At 33.1% G+C, this 22,870-nt stretch overlaps 2 protein-coding genes and 1 pseudogene across 2 annotated transcripts in view; 2 read left to right on the forward strand and 1 right to left on the reverse strand.

The window, feature by feature from the left end:
• LOC109329992 (beta-glucosidase-like SFR2, chloroplastic) overlaps nucleotides 1–8,719 on the forward strand; it is an 11,162-nt gene extending 2,443 nt beyond the window's left edge. Inside the window, exons 3-11 of the mRNA XM_019563932.1 lie at nucleotides 3,609–3,963; nucleotides 4,049–4,187; nucleotides 4,392–4,558; nucleotides 6,309–6,530; nucleotides 6,865–7,033; nucleotides 7,113–7,346; nucleotides 7,442–7,591; nucleotides 7,679–7,808; nucleotides 8,326–8,719. Coding sequence (XP_019419477.1) covers nucleotides 3,609–3,963; nucleotides 4,049–4,187; nucleotides 4,392–4,558; nucleotides 6,309–6,530; nucleotides 6,865–7,033; nucleotides 7,113–7,346; nucleotides 7,442–7,591; nucleotides 7,679–7,808; nucleotides 8,326–8,522 — 1,763 coding nt within the window. The 3' untranslated portion in view covers nucleotides 8,523–8,719. The remainder of the gene's footprint in view (nucleotides 1–3,608; nucleotides 3,964–4,048; nucleotides 4,188–4,391; nucleotides 4,559–6,308; nucleotides 6,531–6,864; nucleotides 7,034–7,112; nucleotides 7,347–7,441; nucleotides 7,592–7,678; nucleotides 7,809–8,325) is intronic.
• On the forward strand, nucleotides 9,948–13,395 carry LOC109329381 (annotated as a pseudogene).
• LOC109329519 lies at nucleotides 21,763–22,557 on the reverse strand. Its single transcript, XM_019563205.1, has one exon. The coding sequence runs from the start codon at nucleotides 22,453–22,455 to the stop codon at nucleotides 22,003–22,005; it is 453 nt and encodes a 150-aa protein (XP_019418750.1). The 5' UTR covers nucleotides 22,456–22,557; the 3' UTR covers nucleotides 21,763–22,002.

Below are 22,870 nucleotides of genomic sequence, written 5' to 3' on the forward strand. Positions count from 1 at the left end.
AGCAATAATCACTGATGTATTGCTAGTACCAAACATGAAGTGCAATCTGCTAAGCATAGGCCAGTTACTTGAAAAAGGCTTCAGTGTGGTAATGAGGGATGGACAACTTCAGCTCTCTGATGCAAAGGACAAACTCATACTCAAGAGCAAACTAACCAAGAATAGAACATTCCCAAGTTAACATCAATGTAGTTGAAGTACAATGCTTGGCCACTATGAGAACAATAGATGAAAGATGGTTATGGCACTCCAGATATGGCCATCTCAACTTCAAGAATTTGCATCAACTCGGGTCAAAGCAGTTGGTAAGTGGAATTCCTACCATATCTCTACCTGAGAAAGTATGTGAAGTTTGCTTGATAGGAAAACAAACAAGGAACACCTTCAAAGCAGAGACAGAGATGAGATCCAAGTCAATTCTAGAAGTTGTTCATTCTGATGTGTGTGGCCCATTTGAAACACCCTCATTGGCAGGCAACAAATACTTCATAATATTTGTGGATGAGCATAGCAGAATGATCTGGTTAGATGTCATAAAAGCTAAGAGTGAAGCATATGAAGCCTTCTTGAATTTTAAGGCAAATGTAGAAAAGGAGAGTGGAAAGCAGATCAAATTACTCAGAACAGATGGGGGAGGAGAATATACATCAACTGAGTTTGAAATCTATTGCAGAAAGAATGGGATAAAGCATGAGGTAATTGCACCATACACTCCACAACACAATGGTCTAGCAGAGAGGAGAAACAGAACCATCATGAACATGGCAAGAAGCTTAATGAAAGAGAAGGAATTGCCTCAAAAGTTGTGGGCTGAAGCAGTATCAACATCAGTCTACATACTGAATAGGTGTCCAACAAAGAAGCTTGAAGGGAAGGTACCTCTTGAAGCATGGGCAGGCAAGAAACCAAGGATTAATCATCTCAAAGTATTTGGATCATTAGCCTTCTGTCACATACCAGACCAGAAAAGAACTAAACTTCAGGACAAGAGTGAAGCCAAAGTATTCATAGGATATCACTCAACTGGAGCTTACAGACTCTATGATCCTATCAAAGAAAAGGTTCAGATCAGCGGATTGGAAGCAAATGCAAAACTCTCTGAAGAGAATGATTCTTGTGAGCATAGAAGATGAAACTGAACCAGAAAGACAACCTGAAAGAACCACTGAGACACCTAGAGTTCAGAGATCACAAAGAACAAGAACCTTGCCAAACAGATTCAGAGACTATGAGTTGAATGCTGATGATCAGATCAATGAAGAAGGGAATCTGATACACTTAGCACTAATGGCTGAAGCAACTCCAATAAATGAAACAGAGGCTCTGAATCAGATAGAATGGAAGTTGGCAATGGATGAAGAAATAAAGTCTATAGAAAGAAATGGAACTTGGGACTTGGTTGAACTACCTATTGGCAAAAATCAAATAGGAGTCAAATGGATCTTCAAGCAAAAACTGAATCCTGATGGATCAATCTCAAAGTACAAATGGCCAAAGGGTTCCTACAAAGACAAGGCTTAGACTACAAAGAAGTATTTGCTCCTGTGGCCAGAATTGAGACCATAAGAGCAGTGATTGCAATAGCAAGTGCTAAGAATTGGGGGTTGTTTCAGGTTGATGTAAAACCAGCTTTTCTCCATGGACCACTAGCAGAAGAAGTCTATGTGCAACAACCACCAGGTTTCGTGACAAAAGGCAGAGAACAACATGTGTACAAGTTAAACAAAGGCTTGTATGGATTGAAACAAGCTCCAAGAGCTTGGAACAAGAGGATAGATGCGTTTCTGTTTAAGCTTGATTTTCAAAAATGCCAAGTTGAGCATGGTGTTTACATAAAAGGCATAGAAGGAGAATTGCTCATAATTTGCTTATATGTTGATGACTTGTTGCTAACAGGTTCAAGCCAAGAAAGCATGGATGAATTCAAAAGGGTCATGAATGCAGAATTCGAAATGACTGACTTAGGAAGATTGAGCTACTTCTTAGGACTAGAGTTTGCTTACGCCAATGAAGGAATCATGCTACATCAGAAAAAATATGCTAGTGAAGTCTTGAAGAAATTTAACATGGACTCCTGCAATTCAGTAGGAAGTCCAATTGAAACAAACTTGAAACTGACCAAGGATGAAGAAGGAGAACCTGTTGATGAAACCATATTCAAGCAGATTGTAGGATCATTAAGATTCCTATGCAATAGCAGACCTGACCTTGCATACTGTGTTGGTTTGGTGAGCAGATTTATGTGCAAACTAAAGAAGATTCATCTCATAGCAGCCAAGAGAGTGTTGAGATACATAAGAGGCACTATGGACAGAGGCATACTATTTCCAACAGGAAAACAAAGATCATCAGAACTGGTATTGGTTGGGTATGCAGATTCTGATTATGGTGGGGATTTGGTTGAAAGAAAGAGCACATCTGGATACTTATTCCTACTCAATAATGCTCCAATCTCTTGGTCCTCAACAAAACAACAAGTTGTAGCACTCTCAAGCTGTGAAGCATAGTACATTTCGGCCTGCTATGCAGCTTGTCAAGCTGTTTGGTTAGAAGAACTGTTAAAAGAGATGAGGATGAAATTGAAGGTGCTTTTGTAGCTACGGATTGACAACATTTCAGCCATAAATTTGTCAAAGAATCCAGTGAGCCATGGAAGGAGTAAACATATTGAAGTAAGATTCCACTTCATTAGAGACTTGGTCAATAAAGAAAGGCTACAAATGGAGTATTGCAAAACTGAGTTGCAATTAGCAGATCTATTCACAAAAGGTTTGAGGGTGGATCGGTTTGAAGAATTGTTGAAGAATATGGGTGTGGTATCTCTTAAGGACTTGTCTTAAGGGAGAGTGTTGAAAGTATATTGTAATTCAAGTCTTAATATGTAGTGTTGTGTAATTAATGAAGAAATTGTGACTTGCCATTTATAGAAACAATTTGAATTTCTGTTTAGTTAGTTGGTTGTTAAGCTTACTATAAATAGTAAGTTGTTTGCTTTGCACACTCAATGAGAAATAACACATTGCATTGTTAATTCACTTCTTCTTTCTTTCTGCATTTTCTAATCTTCTTCTTCTCAACAAATTCCAACAACTACCACTTCTTAAAGGGCCTCAAATTGAATAGAAGATACTTTTCAGTGCACCAAATCTATTTAAGAGAGTGCAGGAATGTAGAGAAGAGACATTTGTGACTATCCTGTTGTGTATTCGAGAAATCAATTAGTAATATTTCCATGATAGTAAAAATATTTAACTAAAATATATGTTTGGATTTAGTGTCAAGGATGAAAGTTGGATTCCAAATTCAGTCTTTTATATTCCAAAATTTGAGCAGGAAACTTATTTTGGAAAACAAGCTTTTGTGTTTGAATTTTTTTCTTCCCAACAATTTTCACATACCAAGTTCACTTAAAAGAAGAAAATCATTGTAATAATGTAAGGTGTGCTGAACCATGCATCCAAGTAAATCATGTAGAGCATTCGTAATAACCATTGGAGAAGCTGCATTAATGTCTTCATTGATTGACTTTTTTGTGTGAGCAATATTTGCCACTAAAATTTAATTATAGGTTGGCATGTGGATGAGGATATATTTTTATTTTTTTGCAGAAGTAGAAGATGGGTTTTTCTTTGGTCTTGCCACAGCACCGGCACATGTCGAGGATAGGCTAAATGATGCTTGGATCCAGTTTGCTGAAGAAAAGACTGATGATGATTCACAGGAACAAGAGATCAAGCAGCCGGTGGATGCTGTGATAGGTTCTGCTGCTACTGATGGTGGCTCTCAAGCCGCTACATCACCGCAACATGGTGCTAAACAAGTAAAGAAGGGTAAGAAGCCTCTGAAGGTCTCTATGGATGCCATGCTTAGAGGATTGGAGAAGTTTGTAGATGTAGAAGGACAAGAAGAAGAAGAAGAAAAACCCCATTACAAAGTAACTGCTTGGCATAATGTTCCACACCCGTAAGCCTGAGTAAATATTAATTGCAATAAAAAATGGAACCGTGTGATGTAATTTTATAGGTAAAAATAAATGACTGATTTTCAGGGAGGAGAGATTAAAGTTTTGGTCTGATCCTGACACAGAACTAAAATTGGCCAAAGATACTGGTATTACTGTTTTTCGCATGGGAATAGATTGGTCGAGAATCATGCCAGAGGAGCCAATAAACGGCCTTAAAGAATCTGTAAGTGGGATGCTGCCGTCCTTTCTTAATGATAATGAGTTATGGTGCCATTTATTGTTTAGCACCTATTAGTGAATAGCTTATGCAATTGAGCTTATGAATATGTTTTTTTTATGTTAGAAGTTTTATCTTGAACCTTATTAACCAATTCTACTGGCAAAAAGATTTAATTTCTATAATAAGTCAATTGACATTCTTTTTCAGGTTAACTATGCTGCATTGGAGCGTTATAAGTGGATTATCAATAGAGTTCGATCATATGGAATGAAGGTGATGCTCACTCTTTTTCATCATTCACTTCCACCCTGGGCTGGTGAATATGGAGGTTGGAAGCTGGAAAAGACAGTGGATTATTTCATGGACTTTACCAGGTTAGTTTCTCCCTATGAAAAAACGGACACTCAATCTTGGTGGTGTCCATATGGAAGCTGCAAATTGTTTACCAGGTTGGAAGCTGCAAATTGTTTACCAGGTTGGAAGCTGCAAATTGTTTGTCTGAATTGCTTGATTGAGTTTGTGCACTCAGTCCATTGTATTTATAATATGAGAATACGTACATAAATCCCATAAATTTAAGGGTACAAAATCAAGAAATAATTACACAATATGATTCCCTAATCATATATGCAAACTTAATCAAATACAATAATACAATATCCTTTAATTGATCTGAACAGGTAAAAACCAGTGCTATACCCAATTACTGAAGCCCAACTTTCACATATGGAGGTAGATGACTAGATGGTGTTTTACATTGCGAACCCACTCTCTCCCATCTAGCCATCTACCTCCATAGGTCTAAGCCATCATTCCACCATCACGCCGAACATGGCTATTTCTACCCAAGCAAGATGGTTTAGGACATTTTTTGGATAATGCCAACAGAAATAATGCTCCATGATTTTTGGGAGAGGCTTGCTAAGTAGCAGATATTGGTACATTTCACTGGTATCCATTTGTCCGTCTCTGTCATGTCCCATGTTCGAGCTTCATAGGTTTCTCCTTTAGTGAAAGTTGTATGTATGCCAATTACTCTACTTGCTGCAGATTACTCTAAAGTTTCAAGTGAGATTAAATGCTCACTGTGCCAGCATATCATTTGTTGTAAGTGATTGAAGACACCAAAGTGTATGCATTACATTTGATTAAAATTTATTTTCTTGACTTTCTCAAGGGCTTACCATTTACGTGAGGTGAGGACATTAATAGCATAACATAGTGAAAATTTATTGAACTTTATACTTGGATCTTTTGCCCTTCATCATGGAGTTTTTCAAACAGCAGTCACATTATGGTACCAGAGCAATCACTGCAGAATTACATCTTTATCATCTGTTTGAGTCTTTGTTAACAATGCAGACTGGTATTTTAACATTATAGTTATACCTTTTATTACTATATGTCAACAGTCAAAGACTTCATTCAATGATCTAAACAGAGTAATATTGTTTGAAACAGGTCAGGGTCAAAAAAGTTCAAGTTCTCCGAACATTTCAGTAGGATAGCGGAAATTTGTTTGCTCAGCTTAAGCAATCTGAAGTTTATAATCACCTAGGATGGTGAAGCGAGATGCCATGCTTATCTTAATGAGAGTTGAGTCAGATATACAAGAGACGCTACTAAATAAAACTCCAGCTGTCTAGCTTCATTAAAACAAAATACAGAGCCTCTTATCCATTCACATAGCTGATGACAATTACATTTTGAATTAAAAATGTCACCCCTCCCCAAAACAGCAATTAAATGGCTTAGCCGCTGACAAAAGCACTTGACAGTTAAATTAAAAATTTCAGACCAGTGAAGATGAAATATCCTCCTTTTCGAACTATCCATCTGATCTGCTATAATATTATTGATTCTGAGAATATCTTTATCTCATTTAACCATCCTTATGTGTCTATAATGATGACTTATATTTCCAAGCATGAGTGCAGTGTGATTATTTTAAAAACATGTTGGAGGGAATTTTAGAGGTTGAAATTATTGTTTCTATATTTATAACAAATTTATGATTATGATTTCTTTTGATGTTTAGCTTTCTATTAGCTAGTTTTATTGAGCTACTCATCTTATGATAGTATATTCATGGAACTCTTTCTGATATCCTCCCACTCCATGCAGGCTTGTTGTAAATGGTGTAATAGATTTGGTTGACTATTGGGTAACATTTAATGAGCCTCATGTCTTCTGTATGCTTACTTATTGTGCTGGAACTTGGCCTGGTGGTCACCCTGATATGCTGGAGGTTGCTACTTCTACCCTTCCAACTGGTGTTTTCCAGCAGGCCATGCATTGGATATCTGTTGCACATTCAAAGGCATATGATTACATCCATGAATTCAGGTGTCTATTTCTTGAAGAAGCTTCAGAATTTGTTGCAAGTTTATACTATGTATATAAATCAAAGACTTATCTATTGAAATTACATTTTTGAAGTCCATTTAACAATGTTTCTATAATATTTATCCTCTTTTATGGGAGCCATCTATTGTAGGGTTTGGTTATTAGCTATGGTCTACATCCGTTTTCTCCTAGTCCTTTTTTAGCGTAACCAATTTTTCCAGACTTCCCATCCCTTCTCATTTAGCAACCTAAACATTTGAAGTTGATCATGCTGCTTGGTTGCTTTCTAATTTTGTAATTGTAATTTTCTGAATTTATAATAACTTTTTGGCAGTAACTCATCGAAGCCAATAGTCGGTGTATCACATCATGTGTCATTTATGCGACCTTATGGTCTGTTTGATCTTGCTTCTGTTTCACTGGCTAATTCATTGACTCTTTTCCCATTCATCGATGGAATATCTGCCAAGCTGGACTTTATAGGCATAAACTACTACGGGCAGGTTTACTTTATTAATCTTGACAAGTGCAATGTGTATATATTGGCATCTGCTCATTTAACAAATCTGACATTTATTTTAGGAAGTGGTTTCGGGTACTGGCCTGAAATTGGTGGAAAGCGATGAGTACAGTGAATCTGGTCGTGGAGTATATCCTGATGGTTTATACCGCATGTTGCTTCAGTTCCATGAAAGATACAAACATCTAAATGTCCCCTTCATCATTACTGAAAATGGGGTTTCGGATGAGACAGATGTGATCCGCCGGCCATATCTCTTGGAGCATCTGCTTGCTGTTTATGCAGCTATGACTATGGTTTTGACGCTGAATTAAATTTTATTTTCTTAAAACCAAGTTATTCTGTCCTAAAATCTAATTTTATGATACACCTTCTTGTCATTGTTTTACAGGGTGTACCTGTGCTTGGTTACCTGTTCTGGACCATTTCTGATAATTGGGAGTGGGCTGATGGATATGGTCCCAAGTTTGGACTTGTAGCAGTTGACCGGGCAAACAATCTTGCACGGATTCCCCGCCCTTCTTACCATCTATTTTCTAAAGTTAGAACTCCATGTCTGCATTTGTCTCTCAATGGTATTTGCCTTGTCTAATTTTGTGTAACGCTTTCAATGGGCTTTTGATTGCAGATTGTGAAGACTGGTAAAGTTACACGTAATGATCGTGAAGGAGCATGGGATGAACTCCAAAGAGTTGCTAAAGAGAGGAAAACAAGGCCATTTTACCGGGCTGTGGACAAGCATGGTTTCATGTATGCAGGTAAATTATTTACTATTTTACTTCAAGTTAACAACCACTATGCAATATCTCTACTTCTTTATTTCTTCTAGATTGTAGTTATTTTTTTCCTCCATCTCTTATTTTAACATTTTTGTAATTCATCGTACAAATTGTTTTTCCTGTGCATCTCAATAATTTAATCATTTGAAATATCAACACCTTGCAAAATCATGGATGAATAGTCCTAGATTCTGTTTTGACTACTTGATCTTAAATAAGCATGATTTATAAGTAATTGTGTGGCCTCACTCCTGGAGTGCCTCCCACCAAATTTGGTTTTTGCTCCTTTTGGAAAGGGTAAGGCCAGGCCAACATACCACCTGGTCTCAGCTGATCAAGTTTAATAAAGAAAATGGAAAAAAGAAAATGTTGGGCAAGTTACTCTAGTTAAAACATTTAAAAGCTTATGTGCAGAGGGTATGAACATGGATAGACTTGTCTTATGCTGATTATATAGATAATTGTATAATAAAATTCTTCTTGCTTCTCATGACAGGTGGACTCGATGAACCTATACAGCGACCCTATATTGAACGCGATTGGCGGTTTGGTCATTATGAGATGGACGGTCTCCAGGATCCCTTGAGCCGCTTCTTAAGATTCATTACTCGGCCATTATCCCTAAAATGGATAAGGAAACCTCAAAAGAAGAATGCCAAATTAGTTCTTCAGCCTCTTGAACTTAGCAGTTGATAACTTACCTATTTGTGTCTCAAATTCTTACTTTTTTTAGTGATAGACACTTTCAATATTCAACACAAGATACATCGTAGCCTAAGTTTCTTGATGTCTGTAATATTGTACTGTGTTTATTATGATGCCTTGTTGTAAGCTTCTGTAATATTGTACTATGTTTTCATTGCTTAAGATAATTTTGTTCTTCTCTTCCACTGGCAACTGAAAAATAATTTCTAAGTACTCGCTTTCACGTGTCAAGTTTAGTGTTCCAAGCATTAGGTTATGAACTTAGTGGAATCCCCACAACTGCACAATAAAGCAATCTCAGAATCCGGCTTAGTTAGTGCTGCACGTAAATATCCCACTCCCAAATCCCAATAATAAATTCGATATTTGGAAAATGATATATCTTCTTATAAATTTTACTACCCACAAGTAAATGACTTATATCATTTCTTGTAATTAAGAGGATTTGTATGAAAATTTAGTAAGATGATATATTATTATTATTTGGATTTAGTTCCATAAATAATGAGTGATAAACTTAGCCCTCCTAGTATAACAAATAATAAGTAGGATTTTTCTTTTGGTGTACATAGAAATAAAAACAAAAGCTACTCTCTAAAGATAAGTCATTCTAGCATCATTGAACAGCAGAAAGCTAGGCCACCAGGAAGGCTTTGCAGAAATAAGAAACTGTGAGGATCCTTTCTTTGCAAAGGAAGCCTGTATAAGCATTTCACTCACTTAGCCATGAATTTCACTCCAACAACAGAGTCATGATTCCATAGGATGATTATGTATATTATTGGTAATTAAATTTCACATCACCTATCTAATTATTTCAGGATTTGAGTATTACTCCTTTTAAATATTTGAAATTCAACTTAAAAAGTTGCCATTTAATAAAGGTCTTAACTCCTAAAATAAATTAACTTCTTTCTTTACTTCAAAATATTTTTTATTAATGATTGTTAATTGGAACATAAATGACTTCAAAAATATTTTACTAGTAAATTATTAATGGAAAATTCCTAATTAATTAAAATATCTTTTATTACTCATAGCCAACTAAAAAACACTAAGAAATCTTTAATTGGGAATGTCATAATTAAATATATTTTATAATGAAAAATGATATGTTTTCTTACTAAATTATCTTTCGAATTAGTGAGACGATGACTCTAAAAATTACTTCTTTTTTCCTAATTTTTCTTTTGTACCATACTTTTTTTTACTAATCCAAATTAATTAGTTAACAAATACTATCACACATAAATTTCAACAAACATATTATGTGTGGATGTAAATAGACTCTCTTTGTTGTCTAAAATTCAATTATACAAATTACAGAACATGCGTCTAGTGCTAGTGTGGCTAAGGTTGACGCTTGACCTCTTTGGGTGATTGGGAGCATTTCCAACAGCTTAGAGCAACAAACACTTATTAGCACTATAAAATAATTAAATGTAATGTTTGGACCAAGCATGTGTAATAGTTCAGATATGAATGTTATTCTGTGTCTCTTTCTTTTCACTTTAACTACACCATTCATTAAAGCATCACAAATAAATGTTGGAACATATGAAGCTGATAGAGTAATACATCTTCCTGGCCAACCTTCAACCCCATCAATCTCACACTTTTCAGGTTACATTAATGTCAATAAAGACCATGGAAGGTCCCTTTTCTACTGGTTCTTCCAAGCTCAATCTGAATCCTCCAATAAACCTCTCCTTCTTTGGCTCAATGGAGGTCTCTCATTATTTCATTTATTCATAATAATAATAATGCTTTATATTATATAGTTTTTCATCTTTCTCCTATAATGGATGACTAAAATGTGAAATTAGTCTGCATCGTTGCAATTGTTATTGTTATGAGTCCGATTGCAACGATTTCCTTGTTGACATATTAGTACCAGTCGATAAAGTTTAATGAATAATTATGAAGAAAAAATAGTTCATGATGACTATTTATAAAATACATTTTAGAGGGGTTTTATGTACTTTTCCCGAATTTTAATAATAATATGTTATATGCTTATACTAACATATATTTGTCTCTGAAGGACCCGGATGCTCCTCTATTGGGTATGGTGCAGTTGTTGAGATAGGACCTCTTTTAATCAACAAAGATGGTGATGGATGACATTTCAACACATTCTCATGGAACCAAGGTAAGGTTATATATTTGTCCATATTTTCACTATCTACTACGTACTTTGACTATCTCATGTTATAATGTTATATCCAATTACTTGAATGCTAACAAATACTGCAAGAAAAAAAGATATATACCTATGCTCACCAGAAATTTTCAAACCCTTGCAGAAGCAAATTTGTTATTTGTGGAGTTCCCAATTGGAGTTGGTTTCTCTTACACCAACACATCTTCTGATCTCACCATATTAGAGGATAGTTTTGTAGGTTAGTTTCCTTTACAGAAAATAATCTCATCTGAATTCTTGATTAATTAAACTTACCCTATTTGATAAATTACATGAATCAGCTGAGGATACCTACAATTTCTTAGTGAACTGGCTAGAAAGATTTCCACACTTCAAGTCCAGGGACTTTTATATAGCAGGAGAAAGCTATGCAGGTTAGTCTTTATTCTGTAGATTCAATGTGATTTAATCTCTCTGTCACAATACTAGCATAACTAGATTTTCATTGTCCTTAATTTTTCAGGCCATTATATCCCTCAAGTTGCAGAATTAGTCTTCGATCGAAACAAAGATAGGAACAACAAATACCCCTTTATTAATCTTAAAGGTTTCATTGTAAGTAAATAATACTCCATGTAACTCCCTATAATAAAGAAAGAAAGAAATAGAAGAATATGCACCCCACCAAGATGATTTGATTTCCTTCTAAGTGAGTTTATATATTGAAATCTTTAGGCAGGGAATCCAGAAACAGAAGATTATTATGACAATAAAGGCCTGCTGGAATATGCATGGAGTCATGCAGTTATATCAGACCAGCAATATAACAAAGCAAAAAAAGTATGTGATTTTAAGAAATCTGAATGGTCTAAGGAATGCAAACAAATCATGCATGAAGTCTACTAGATTACTCAGAAATCGACATATACAACATTTATGCCCCGGCATGTCGTCTGAATAGCACAGCATCGATGACAATAGCGCGTGATAGTAATAGTTATGGCCCTGAATCACTTACAAAGGTAGATAATCAATGTCATAAACCTACATATTCTTACCTGTTATGACCACTTATTTCATTTCATGTTGTTAAGTTTCTGAAGGAATTTTGCTCTTTGCAGGTGGAAAATGATTATAGTGTAGGAAGAATGAGAATTTTTGGGGGCTATGATCCATGTTATTCCACATAAGCAGAAGAGTATTTTAATAAGAAAGATATTCAGTCATCTTTACATGCAAATATTCAAGGAAGAAATAGTAATGTAGCATGGAAGGTTTGCAAGTAAGTATTAGAAATTCTTCTATTTCTTGATCTATTTTTTTAGTTAATATTGAATTTGAATACTAATCTCTTTGTGTGTCTAATTTCTCAGTAATTCCATATTCAAGACTTACAACTTCTCTGTTTTTTCGGTCTTACCTATCTATTCCAAACTCATCAAGGGTGGGCTTAAAATATGGGTTTACAGGTATTTTTTAGTTATGTTTCTAATTAATAATGATATAAATATAATCACTACTAAAATGGAAAAAAATAAATAAAAAGAGCACTACATATAGCCACTTGATGACTATTGTTTTCCAAGATCAACTATTTGTGAAAGTATGTTAATTACTTTTGCAATTTAAGATTGAGTTAATTAAAGTTGACGAACTTTCAATCTTATTAACAAACTCAAATTTATGTCCTTGTAAACTCGAATAATAACATACATATATGTGTATATATGTACATATATGAAGAGAATGAGCATGTATATATATGATTATATAATTGATATGTATAAACTTAAAGAATTTTACATGAATATATAATAGAGTCAACTTATACTAGAATTTTACATGAATATATAATAGAATTTTACATGAACATACATTTATGTCCTTGACCGAAGTTTGATTCAGGAATCAAGTTATTGAATTAAATAACAAGTTTCAAATAAATACCAAAATGATTTTGTTCATTTATCGTCCAAGTCAAAACGATGCAGCCAGATAACCACGCAAAAAAAAGCTAACCATGACGTTTGGTAGCCCAAGGTCAACGAAGACTTAGGTTGGTAATAGTGGTGGTAATTACTAATTACCCAAACTCAACTTGATAAATTTTAGCACGTGATAAATATGTACTATTTTAAATGCTATGTCCCTTTTCTCATTATTTAAATATTAATATTATATTTACCCACCACCATGGTTCCCAAGGCCATCTAAACCTTGTACTCCAATAATGAGAGTGTATATGAAGAATATGCAATAAATGAGTACCAGAATCATTAATTTTCTGTTTTTCTTTTGGTGAATCATCATTTTTATATATTAATGATTTTACTTGTGGGACAGTGGGGATGCAGATGGCAGAGTACCTGTGATAGGGACACGTTACTGGATTGAAACTCTCGGATTACCTCTTAAGTCTACTTGGCACTCTTGGTACCATAATAATCAGGTAACAAAAATGTGGACATCTAAATCTATTAAATGATTTTTGGCTAGATAAACTTTTGCTTCATTTAAATATATAACTTTGATGTGTGTAATATTCATAAAGAATAAATGGAAATAATGCAGGTTGGAGGAAGAATAGTGGAGTATGAAGGGCTAACATATGTAACAGTGAGAGGAGCTGGTCATTTAGTGCCTCTCAACAAGCCTAGTGAGGCTCTCTCCCTCTTTCATTCTTTCCTAACTGGGGACCATCTCCCGCATAAAGTTTAGTTTCTTGAATTTTGAAGGGAAAAGAAGAGAAATGGAAGACTTAGGAATCATAAAATACACATTTTTTTTCCTTCAAAATTCAACTCTCACTAATCGATCATTTACACCCTCTCATAATTGAAATCTTGAGGGACGGTTTTTATTAGTAAATATAGAAATTTTCTTTTTGCTTTGTTAGCAATTGTCTCTGTATCAATAAAATACAAAATGTGTACCAGTATACAATAAATCAAATAGATGGAAAAAGTGAAGTATCCATCAAATTATAACTTATTTGCTTCATGTGAATATTGTTTATATATGGGCTTATGCTTTAATGCACAACTAGTTGGATACCCATGCATTCGTACGAGTGATAATATATTTTGCATAAATTTAATTAAAAAATATTACGATAATTTAGTAATAAAAATGTTTTGCATAAATGTCAGGTACATTTTTATGTATTTTATTGTTAATGTAGAATTATTAACGAATAAAATGGTGTTAAACATATTATATGATATTTCTTATGGTTTTTCTCACATGATCTTTGCTTCAAAGACATGATTTGTCATTTTAGTAACAATCAATCTTATATCAATATATAATTCTTCATATTGGTCTAAATTCCTCAGTAACACTATTACAGTCTCAACTTTCAACTTGATCTTGTAATGGGAAAGAATAGATGTTCTAAGTAAATTTAAAAATTCAGGAGTTAATATATTGAATGTTTCGCTTTCACTAGCATCAGACATATCTGAACTCACAGATTCATTCTCCTCACTTGTAGTTATACATGAGAATATTTATTAGTATAAGTTTAATAAATCTCTTATGTCTAACCTAATGAAAATTTAAAGACATCTAAAAAAAATCATGTGAAATTTTACTGAGAATATATTCATTGATTTGATCAACAATCTCAATTGTTGATGCAAATATTGCTCTATATTAAAGAATTTTTTTATCCTTATAATGATATCTTGTAAAAAGTATATAATTTTTTAAGTTATTTTGAATAATGAAATATAAATTTATTGAAGCACTTATGATATATATATATATTCTTCAATGTACATTTTTATTTCTAAAATAATAATAAAAAAAATACGCTTATAACAACTTGCATATATAAAATATTGATATATATTACGTCCAAAAATATCCATTAAAATCTCTATCAACCATGTTTTAAATATGTAAATTAGTTACTAAGTACACCTTCTTTTGGTTTTTGCTATGCTTTATTATTGATATATAATTGAGATTAGTAACATTACACTAATTTTTTATGAAGTTTAATATCTCACGGTTAAAACTTATTATTTCAACACAGTCTAAATTAGTTACTAAGTACACATTCCTTTACTTTATTAATTATTATTGCATTATTCGTATCTTATTTTCACCATTGTATCAAAAAAATTAATTAATTTTGTGATATAAAAAGCATCCAAGTATCTCAATTGACTTATATAAAAAAAATCCTTATACTTGCTAAGTTTTACTTTTGAAAGTTATATGTCCTTATTAAACAATTTCAATTTCAAATTATGATTTTCTCAATCACATAAAGGACATGGAAAGCTGATATGCAAGGTTTGTAAAAAATTCAATTGTCACTAAAAGAATTTATTTAATTATATATAAGTGAATGTAGTTAAAGTGGTTAGAGTAGTTAAGGTAAGGAATTTTTTGAATCCATCATATTTATTTCTCCAATGCCATGAAGAATGATGATTATTTATCTACAACGAATATAAAACAAATTAATGAACAATGTATGCATATAAGGTTGAGTATGAAAGGAGACAAATATTTTACATAAAAAGTAATAAAGAGGGGATTCATTTATTCCAATTTAAGTCAAATTAGTACAACACAAAAATATAAAATATCATAAAGGAAACATTGCAATATAATTTATTAATATTGTTTTTCTGTTATATTTCTTATTGTTAATATTTTAATACTACAACAGTAACATTGTAATGTCAGAATCAAATATAAATTGTGAACAAAATATATCCATAACAAAACGTTGTCTAAAATTAAGGAACACACATTTGTTATGAGTTATACATATTTCTTATTACTTAATTTAAAATTAAAAAATAAATGGTTATAAATTTATATTTATTATAAGCATTGCCTAGAATTAAGAAATCATAAATAACCTTAATTGAAATTGTATTAATATTTGAAATAATCATTTTTCTAAGGTTATTATTTTATTTTTAGATGCAATATCAAATCATTTCTTAGCTAAAAATAGAGTTGGTCACTTTCTGAAGCAATAGAAAAACATTTAAAATCATACACACATACATTAAATCAAGTGAAATATGTTAAAATTGAATGATTTAGTGGTCATATCATCTTTTCTCCCATCTATTTTTAAATTATAGAATTTATTACACATGAGATTGAATCAATTGGAGTATCTTGAAATTGAATGATTTATTGAATTAATACACGTTATTTTGATGGACACATAGTTTATGTTGATGATTTATTATGATTAAGTGTCAAATTAAAGCAACCTTCAATGCGTAATACTCTAGATGATATTCAAATTGGTTATGGTAACCACCAGTAAAACATCTGTACAAAATTTAATAAAGTGAGCCCATAAAAAAGTTAAAAATTGATTAATAAGATTTATTTAACATTTATTTAAATTAATAACGCATTTATTTAACACATGGCAATGAATATTCAAAGATGAAAATCAATTAATTGTCATTTACATATAGAAAATTATACTTTAATGGACACATAATTTACGTTAAAACTGATTTAATAAGTATATGATGATTATGTGTCAAATTAAAGCAACCTTCAATATATAATACGCTGGATTTTTTTCAAGTTTGTTATGGAAACCTCTGGTAAGTCATTCGTATGGAAGTTAATAATGTGGGCCCTCAAAAAAGTAAACATCATTAATAAGATTTATTTAGTATTAATTTAAATTATAGAGTAAACAAAAGTTTATTTAACACATGACAATGAATATTTAAAAACGGCAATAATTGATTCATTTACTTATAGACAATTACACTTTTAATAACAATTACTTCAAAATCTAAGGTCTAGTGCATGAAACAAAATGTATAAAAATGCCAATGAATCCAAATGTTTGAATTACAATTCATCCATAAAAAGGTCTTGTTATTTTAGGTATCAAATAATTTAGGAAATTTTCAAAATCATGTACTGACATAATCATATATAAATTATAAAATATTACAAAATGATTTGATAGAAATTCATGCATCAACATAGTTAACAAAGATTATAAACATAATTAAAATAAAGTATTTTTGTAAAATAAATATGTAATGGCCTTTTTTAAGAGGTGATTTATGAAGTAAAATACTACATAATATAAATGTTATGCTTTTATAAGGAGCTTGACTATATGTTGCAGACAATATTTTATGTATCATTAGGTACAAACAATAACAAAGAAATAAAGGAAAGTAGTTTTATAAACATTACACAAGGAACCTACCTGATCACATAGATACAAAGTTCACATTTTTTTTAGTAAAAATCCAAAAAGAAAACAGGAAATAAGAAGTTCACTGTGACTGAAATGCTTCAAAAGCTGATTTTTTTACACACTTTAATTTATTTTCCATTTTCTGCAGAGGTGATCAAATAAAGGTCTTTGTTCTAAATATTTAATTTAAGCTAAACACTCTATTTTCTTTATTGTTGTTTCCAATGTTATGAAGAAATAGGAATATTGTCATATAAGTAACCAATTTAGAAGCATAATTGTAAACCAAAGAAAGGAAACTTGTATAAATTAAAAGTAAGTCGTATGTTAGAGAAACTAAAAGGAATTGGTTTGTGTAAAAACTAAAAGAAATTTCTATTAGAGAAAAACTCATTCAAGTAGAAAAGGACATATTTTTAACAAAATGAAAACAAAAGATAGTGAGGCAAGGAAAAAAATAAGTTAATAGAAGAAATTGAAAGGAAAAATCACACATTTGCAAGAGAGATCAGCGATTACACATGTAGAGCTGAAAATATGAAAATCCAGGAAAATAGTCACTCCTCATTTTTTAACAAAAAAATTCAACAAATGTTAGTGGAAATCCAGAGAAAGAAGAAAATGACAGATTTTTAACAAAACAAAAAACAAAAGGTTAAGAGAATGAGATAAGGAAAAAATAAGTGAATAGCAAGAGATATGGAAAGAAAGATCATACCTTTTCAAGAAAAAACATACCTTTCCAAGAGAGTTGAAGCTTGGAATAGAGAGTGAGAAAAAAAGAAAAGTTCAGCGTGAGAAACATGAGATTGAAAGAGTGAGATATTGAAAAATAAGTTAAAGCAAGATATTGGAAAGAAAAATCTTACCTTTGTATTTTGCAAGAGAGAGGAGTGTAAAGTTAATCATCCAGAAGCTTGAAATAGGGAGTAAGAATAAAAATTTCACCGTGAGAAATAAAAAGTCGCGAGAGTAGACATTGAAAAAATATGTTATTAGCAAGAATTTGGAAGAAAAAATCACTCCTTTGAAGAAAGAGAGTAGTCTAACCACACAATTATTTCTTGGAGAGAGACGAGAGATGAGTTTAATTTGTTTGAGATGAAGAAAGAAGAGAGATGAGTAAAGATAGAGAGAGAAATGAAGTTGATCAGTGGAGAGAATCGGCAAAACAAAATTTAGAAGAAGAATTTAGAAGAAGAAATGAAGTGATAGACACTGGTATCCTAGTGAATTATAAAAGAAGAATTTAGAAGAAGAAATACCCCTAACACAGATTCCAATTGGATCTGCTAGGGTTCTAGTATTTTTATTAGAGATTGAGAAAGAGAATTACAAGAATTAGGAAGGATCCCAGAATCCCCTTTTACTGATTCCAAATCATTTAGTTACAATGCTCAAAACTCACTTCCTCACTAACCAAACTACTATTTATAGAATTCCCCCCCTCCCCTAACTGCCTTAACTACCCAGCTGGTAGGAAAAGGAAAGTTTGCTATTCCAAACTTTCCTTTTTCCTCTTTTGTATACATTAGTGACCCTTGGCTTGGTATGAGCCTTATCATTACCCTCCCCTAATAGTTTTAACTTGTCCTCAAGTTGAAAGTTAGGAAACTGATCTTGTATGGTGGTGGCTGCTTCCCAAGTAGCTTCATGCTCTGGTAATGCTTGCCACTTCATCAGAACTTCTAAGTTGCCCTTACTGTCTGCTCTCTTCTCAAGGATGATCTCAGGGACTACTTCTAGCTCAAGTTCCTCATTCAGCATGGGAGGGAGAGGTTGTGGCAGTTGGTGTGGTTTCAGAGCCTTCTTTAATAGAGACACATGGAAAACTGGGTGGATTTTGGAATGAACAGGCAGATTTAAGTGATAAGCCACCAACCCAACCCTTTTAATCACCTATAGGGCCCATAATATCTGGGAGCTAGTTTAGAAAAAGTCCTAGAAATGAGAGACTTCATCTTGTGTGGTTGGAGTTTGAGATAAACCCAATCCCCTACTTTAAACACAATGTCTCTTCTATGCTTATCATCATATTGCTTCATCATATTTTGAGCCTTATCCAGATTACCCTTGAGTTCTTCCAAGATACTATCCCTCTGGTTGCATAACCTATTTACCTCTTCTACCTTGGATGAAATTGTCCCAGCCTTGACCAGTAGATGAGCCTCTCTGCCATAAAGTGCCTTGAAGGGAGTCATCCATGTTGATCCATTGTAATTGGAATTAAACTAAAACTCTGCCCAATGCAACCATCTCACACACTGCTTGGGTTTTGGCCCTACAAAACACCTGAGATAAGTCTCCAAACACCTATTAGTTACCTCAGTTTGGCCATCGGTTTGACGATGGTATGAGGTGCTTAATTTCAGTTGAGTTCCTGCCAATTTAAATATTTCCCTCCAGAATTGGCTCAAAAAAACAGGATCCATATCTGAGACAATGGTAGCAGGAAACCCATGTAGTTTAACCACCCCCTTAATGAAGATAGCAACCACCTCCCTTGCTGAGAAACTCCTGATTAATTCCCTTTAAGGCCCCTGCAAATTTCTCAAACTCTTCAACATATATTAACACAAGATAGCAAGAGAGGTGGCTGCTATCTTCATTAAGGGGGTGGTTAAACTACATGGGATTCCTGCTACCATTTTCTCAGATATGGATCCTGTTTTTTTGAGCCAATTCTGGAGGGAAATATTTAAATTGGCAGGAACTCAACTGAAATTAAGCACCTCATACCATCCTCAAACCGATGGCCAAACTGAGGTAACTAATAGGTGTTTGGAGACTTATCTCAGGTGTGTTGTAGGGCCAAAACCCAAGCAGTGGGTGAGATGGTTGCATTGGGCAGAGTTTTGGTTTAATTCCAATTACAATGGATCAACATGGATGACTCCCTTCAAGGCACTTTATGGCAGAAAGGCTCCTCCACTGGTCAAGGCTAGGACAATTCCATCCAAGGTAGAAGAGGTAAATAGGTTATGCAACCAGAGGGATAGTATCTTGGAAGAACTCAGGGGTAATCTGGATAAGGCTCAAAATATGATGAAGCAATATGATGATAAGCATAGAAGAGACATTGTGTTTGAAGTAGGGGATTGGGTTTATCTCAAAATCCAACCACACAAGATGAAGTCTCTCATTTCTAGGCCTTTTGCTAAACTAGCTCCCAGATATTATGGGCCCTATGAGGTGATTAAAAGGGTTGGGTTGGTGGCTTATCACTTAAATCTGCCTGTTCATTCCAAAATCCACCCAGTTTTCCATGTGTCTCTATTAAAGAAGGCTCTGAAACCACACCAACTGCCACAACCTCTCCCTCCCATGCTGAATGAGGAACTTGAGCTAGAAGTAGTCCCTGAGATCATCCTTGAGAAGAGAGCAGACAGTAAGGGCAACTTAGAAGTTCTGATGAAGTGGCAAGCATTACCAGAGCATGAAGCTACTTGGGAAGCAGCCACCACCATACAAGATCAGTTTCCTAACTTTCAACTTGAGGACAAGTTAAAACTATTAGGGGAGGGTAATGATAAGGCTCATACCAAGCCAAGGGTCACTAATGTATACAAAATAGGAAAAAGGAAAATTTGGAATAGCAAACTTTCCTTTTCCTACTAGCTGAGTAGTTAAGGCAGTTAGGGGATGGGGAAAATTCTATAAATAGTAGTTTGGTTAGTGAGGAAGTGAGTTTTGAGCATTGTAACTAACTGATTTGGAATCAGTAGAAGGGGATCGTGGAATCCTTCCTAATTCTTGTAATTCTCTTTCTCAATCTCTAATAAAAATACTAGAACCGTGGTAGATCCAATTGGAATATGTGTTAGGGGCATTTCTTCTTTTAAATTCTTCTTTTTCTAATTCACTAGGATGCCAGTGTCTATCCTTTGAAGAAAGAGAGTAGTCTGACCACACAATTATTTCTTGGAGAGAGACGAGAGATGAGTTTAATTTGTTTGAGATGAAGAAAAAAGAGATATGAGTAAAGATAGAGAGAAATGAAGTGGCAAAACAAAATAAAAATCCAAATAAATTGTCAAAATTCAAAATTCACGTGTAAAACATAAGTGTTAAGGAATTCAAAATTCATTGTGAAAATGACACAAATAACCCATTAATATACATGTGTCAATAAATGAGGATATCTATTATGGTAATAATTCTAGCCCATTCTATTCTTATGTAGATAGTAGATAGATAGTTGGTACTTGGTAACCATCTATTGTTATTTAAATTAAAGTGTTTTCATTTTGTTTTTGTTTTTGTCAATTGTCTTCCTAATATATTTTTGTTTAGGTGGTAACCATGTTCAATTTTTGTGTGGTTATAAACAACCTTTGAAGGTTAGTCTTGTATTAGTACAGAAGTTGAAAGCAGTTGAAAAAACGACGAATTAGATATGGTGAAAAATGATATTATAGTTGGGGTTTTCTTCTTGGTTCTACCTCGATGTCATGGTTTCGACCTGTAGTTTAAAAGCACTTGGTATGGGTGAGTTCAAATAACGCTTTGGGCCATGTTTAATGGCTCCATGAATGGCCCATATTTTGTGCTGAGAAATATAACCCAATTTAATCATTTTTATATAGTTTCAAATATCAAGGTTAATTGAATTTTTTTCTCAATAATTGTAATTATTTGTATATATTTTATTAAATAAAACCATTTAATTAAATTTTAATTGGTTTAGATAAAAGATATGATTTAAATATTTTAGAAATAAAAATTTGTATTTAAAAGTTAGATATGGATAAGTAATCTATCTTTTATTTTTTATCTTCAAAACTCAACTGAATCAAGCAACAACTTTACTTGGTCAGAAACACAAGTCTGCATCTTAACTGTTGCTTTCAGACAGAAACACAACCCTCGCATACATTCCTCTTCCAAAAAGCTTACGTGAAGATTTTGGAATAGCACAATAAGCAGTTAAGCACATATTGGCATATTCTTAATTCAACAAACATTACTTAGCATATTCTATTTTTTATACCTCATCAATATATTTCATAAACCAAAACCAACAAATCATTTATAAAATATAAACATCCAAGTGCTTACATCATCATAATAATAATCTGATGAATAGTAAAATCATATACAAATGACACAAATCATTATACCATGGCCTTTGATTCACCACTTATCTTTTCCTTGCCACCTTTGAACAAAGACACTGGAAAAGACATAGACAATCCAACAATAGATTTGAATGTAATCATAGACTCCTTTGGTGAACCTTTCACATAAATTTCAGTCAAATTGAACCAAATCAAAAAGTCCCTAGCCTTAACACCAGTAAGATTCTTAATCTTGTTTGGTTCCACATAGGCAGTGACCACTGAGTCATAACAAACAAGTATGTTATCAAACCTGTGTTCCCTCTTCTTTTGAAGCTTGAGCCAAACAAAGCCTATGTCTTTCACATACCCACATTCTTCAATGTCTTGTAAGGTTAATAACCCATCTGGTAAACCTATCTCTGAAAGTAACAGAGAGAATTTCTCCCTGCAAACTTTGTCACCATAATATACCTCTGCCTTTGCCTTCATTTCTTCTGTTACCAGCATTGTTTGTGCTTTGTTGCTTTGTGTTATTGTGTACAAGTTTATAATGGACTTGTATTTAACCAATGTTGGGTTGTGTACTAGTTTTGTTATTGCTTAAAGGGGTGGATAAATATTTATACTTTTGATGGAATTGGGGTTATATATAATACATGAAATATGCCACCAAGCACTATGGTATATTATGTGTCACTAATATTTAATGTGGAACCTCACAGTTTAAGGTTCTTGAATCTTCCTTTCTGACCAACCGGTCTAGAGATAAGGCTATCGGTGGAAAAAAAAATAGAAAATTGATAATTTAAACAAGTTCTAGTATTCATTACTTATGGAATAATTTAAATAAAGTAGAAAATGGGTATATATGTATATATATAAAATTAAATATATATATATATATATATATATATATATATAT

Source organism: Lupinus angustifolius, chromosome LG16 (assembly GCF_001865875.1).
Source record: "Lupinus angustifolius cultivar Tanjil chromosome LG16, LupAngTanjil_v1.0, whole genome shotgun sequence".
Lineage (NCBI taxonomy): Eukaryota > Viridiplantae > Streptophyta > Magnoliopsida > Fabales > Fabaceae > Lupinus > Lupinus angustifolius.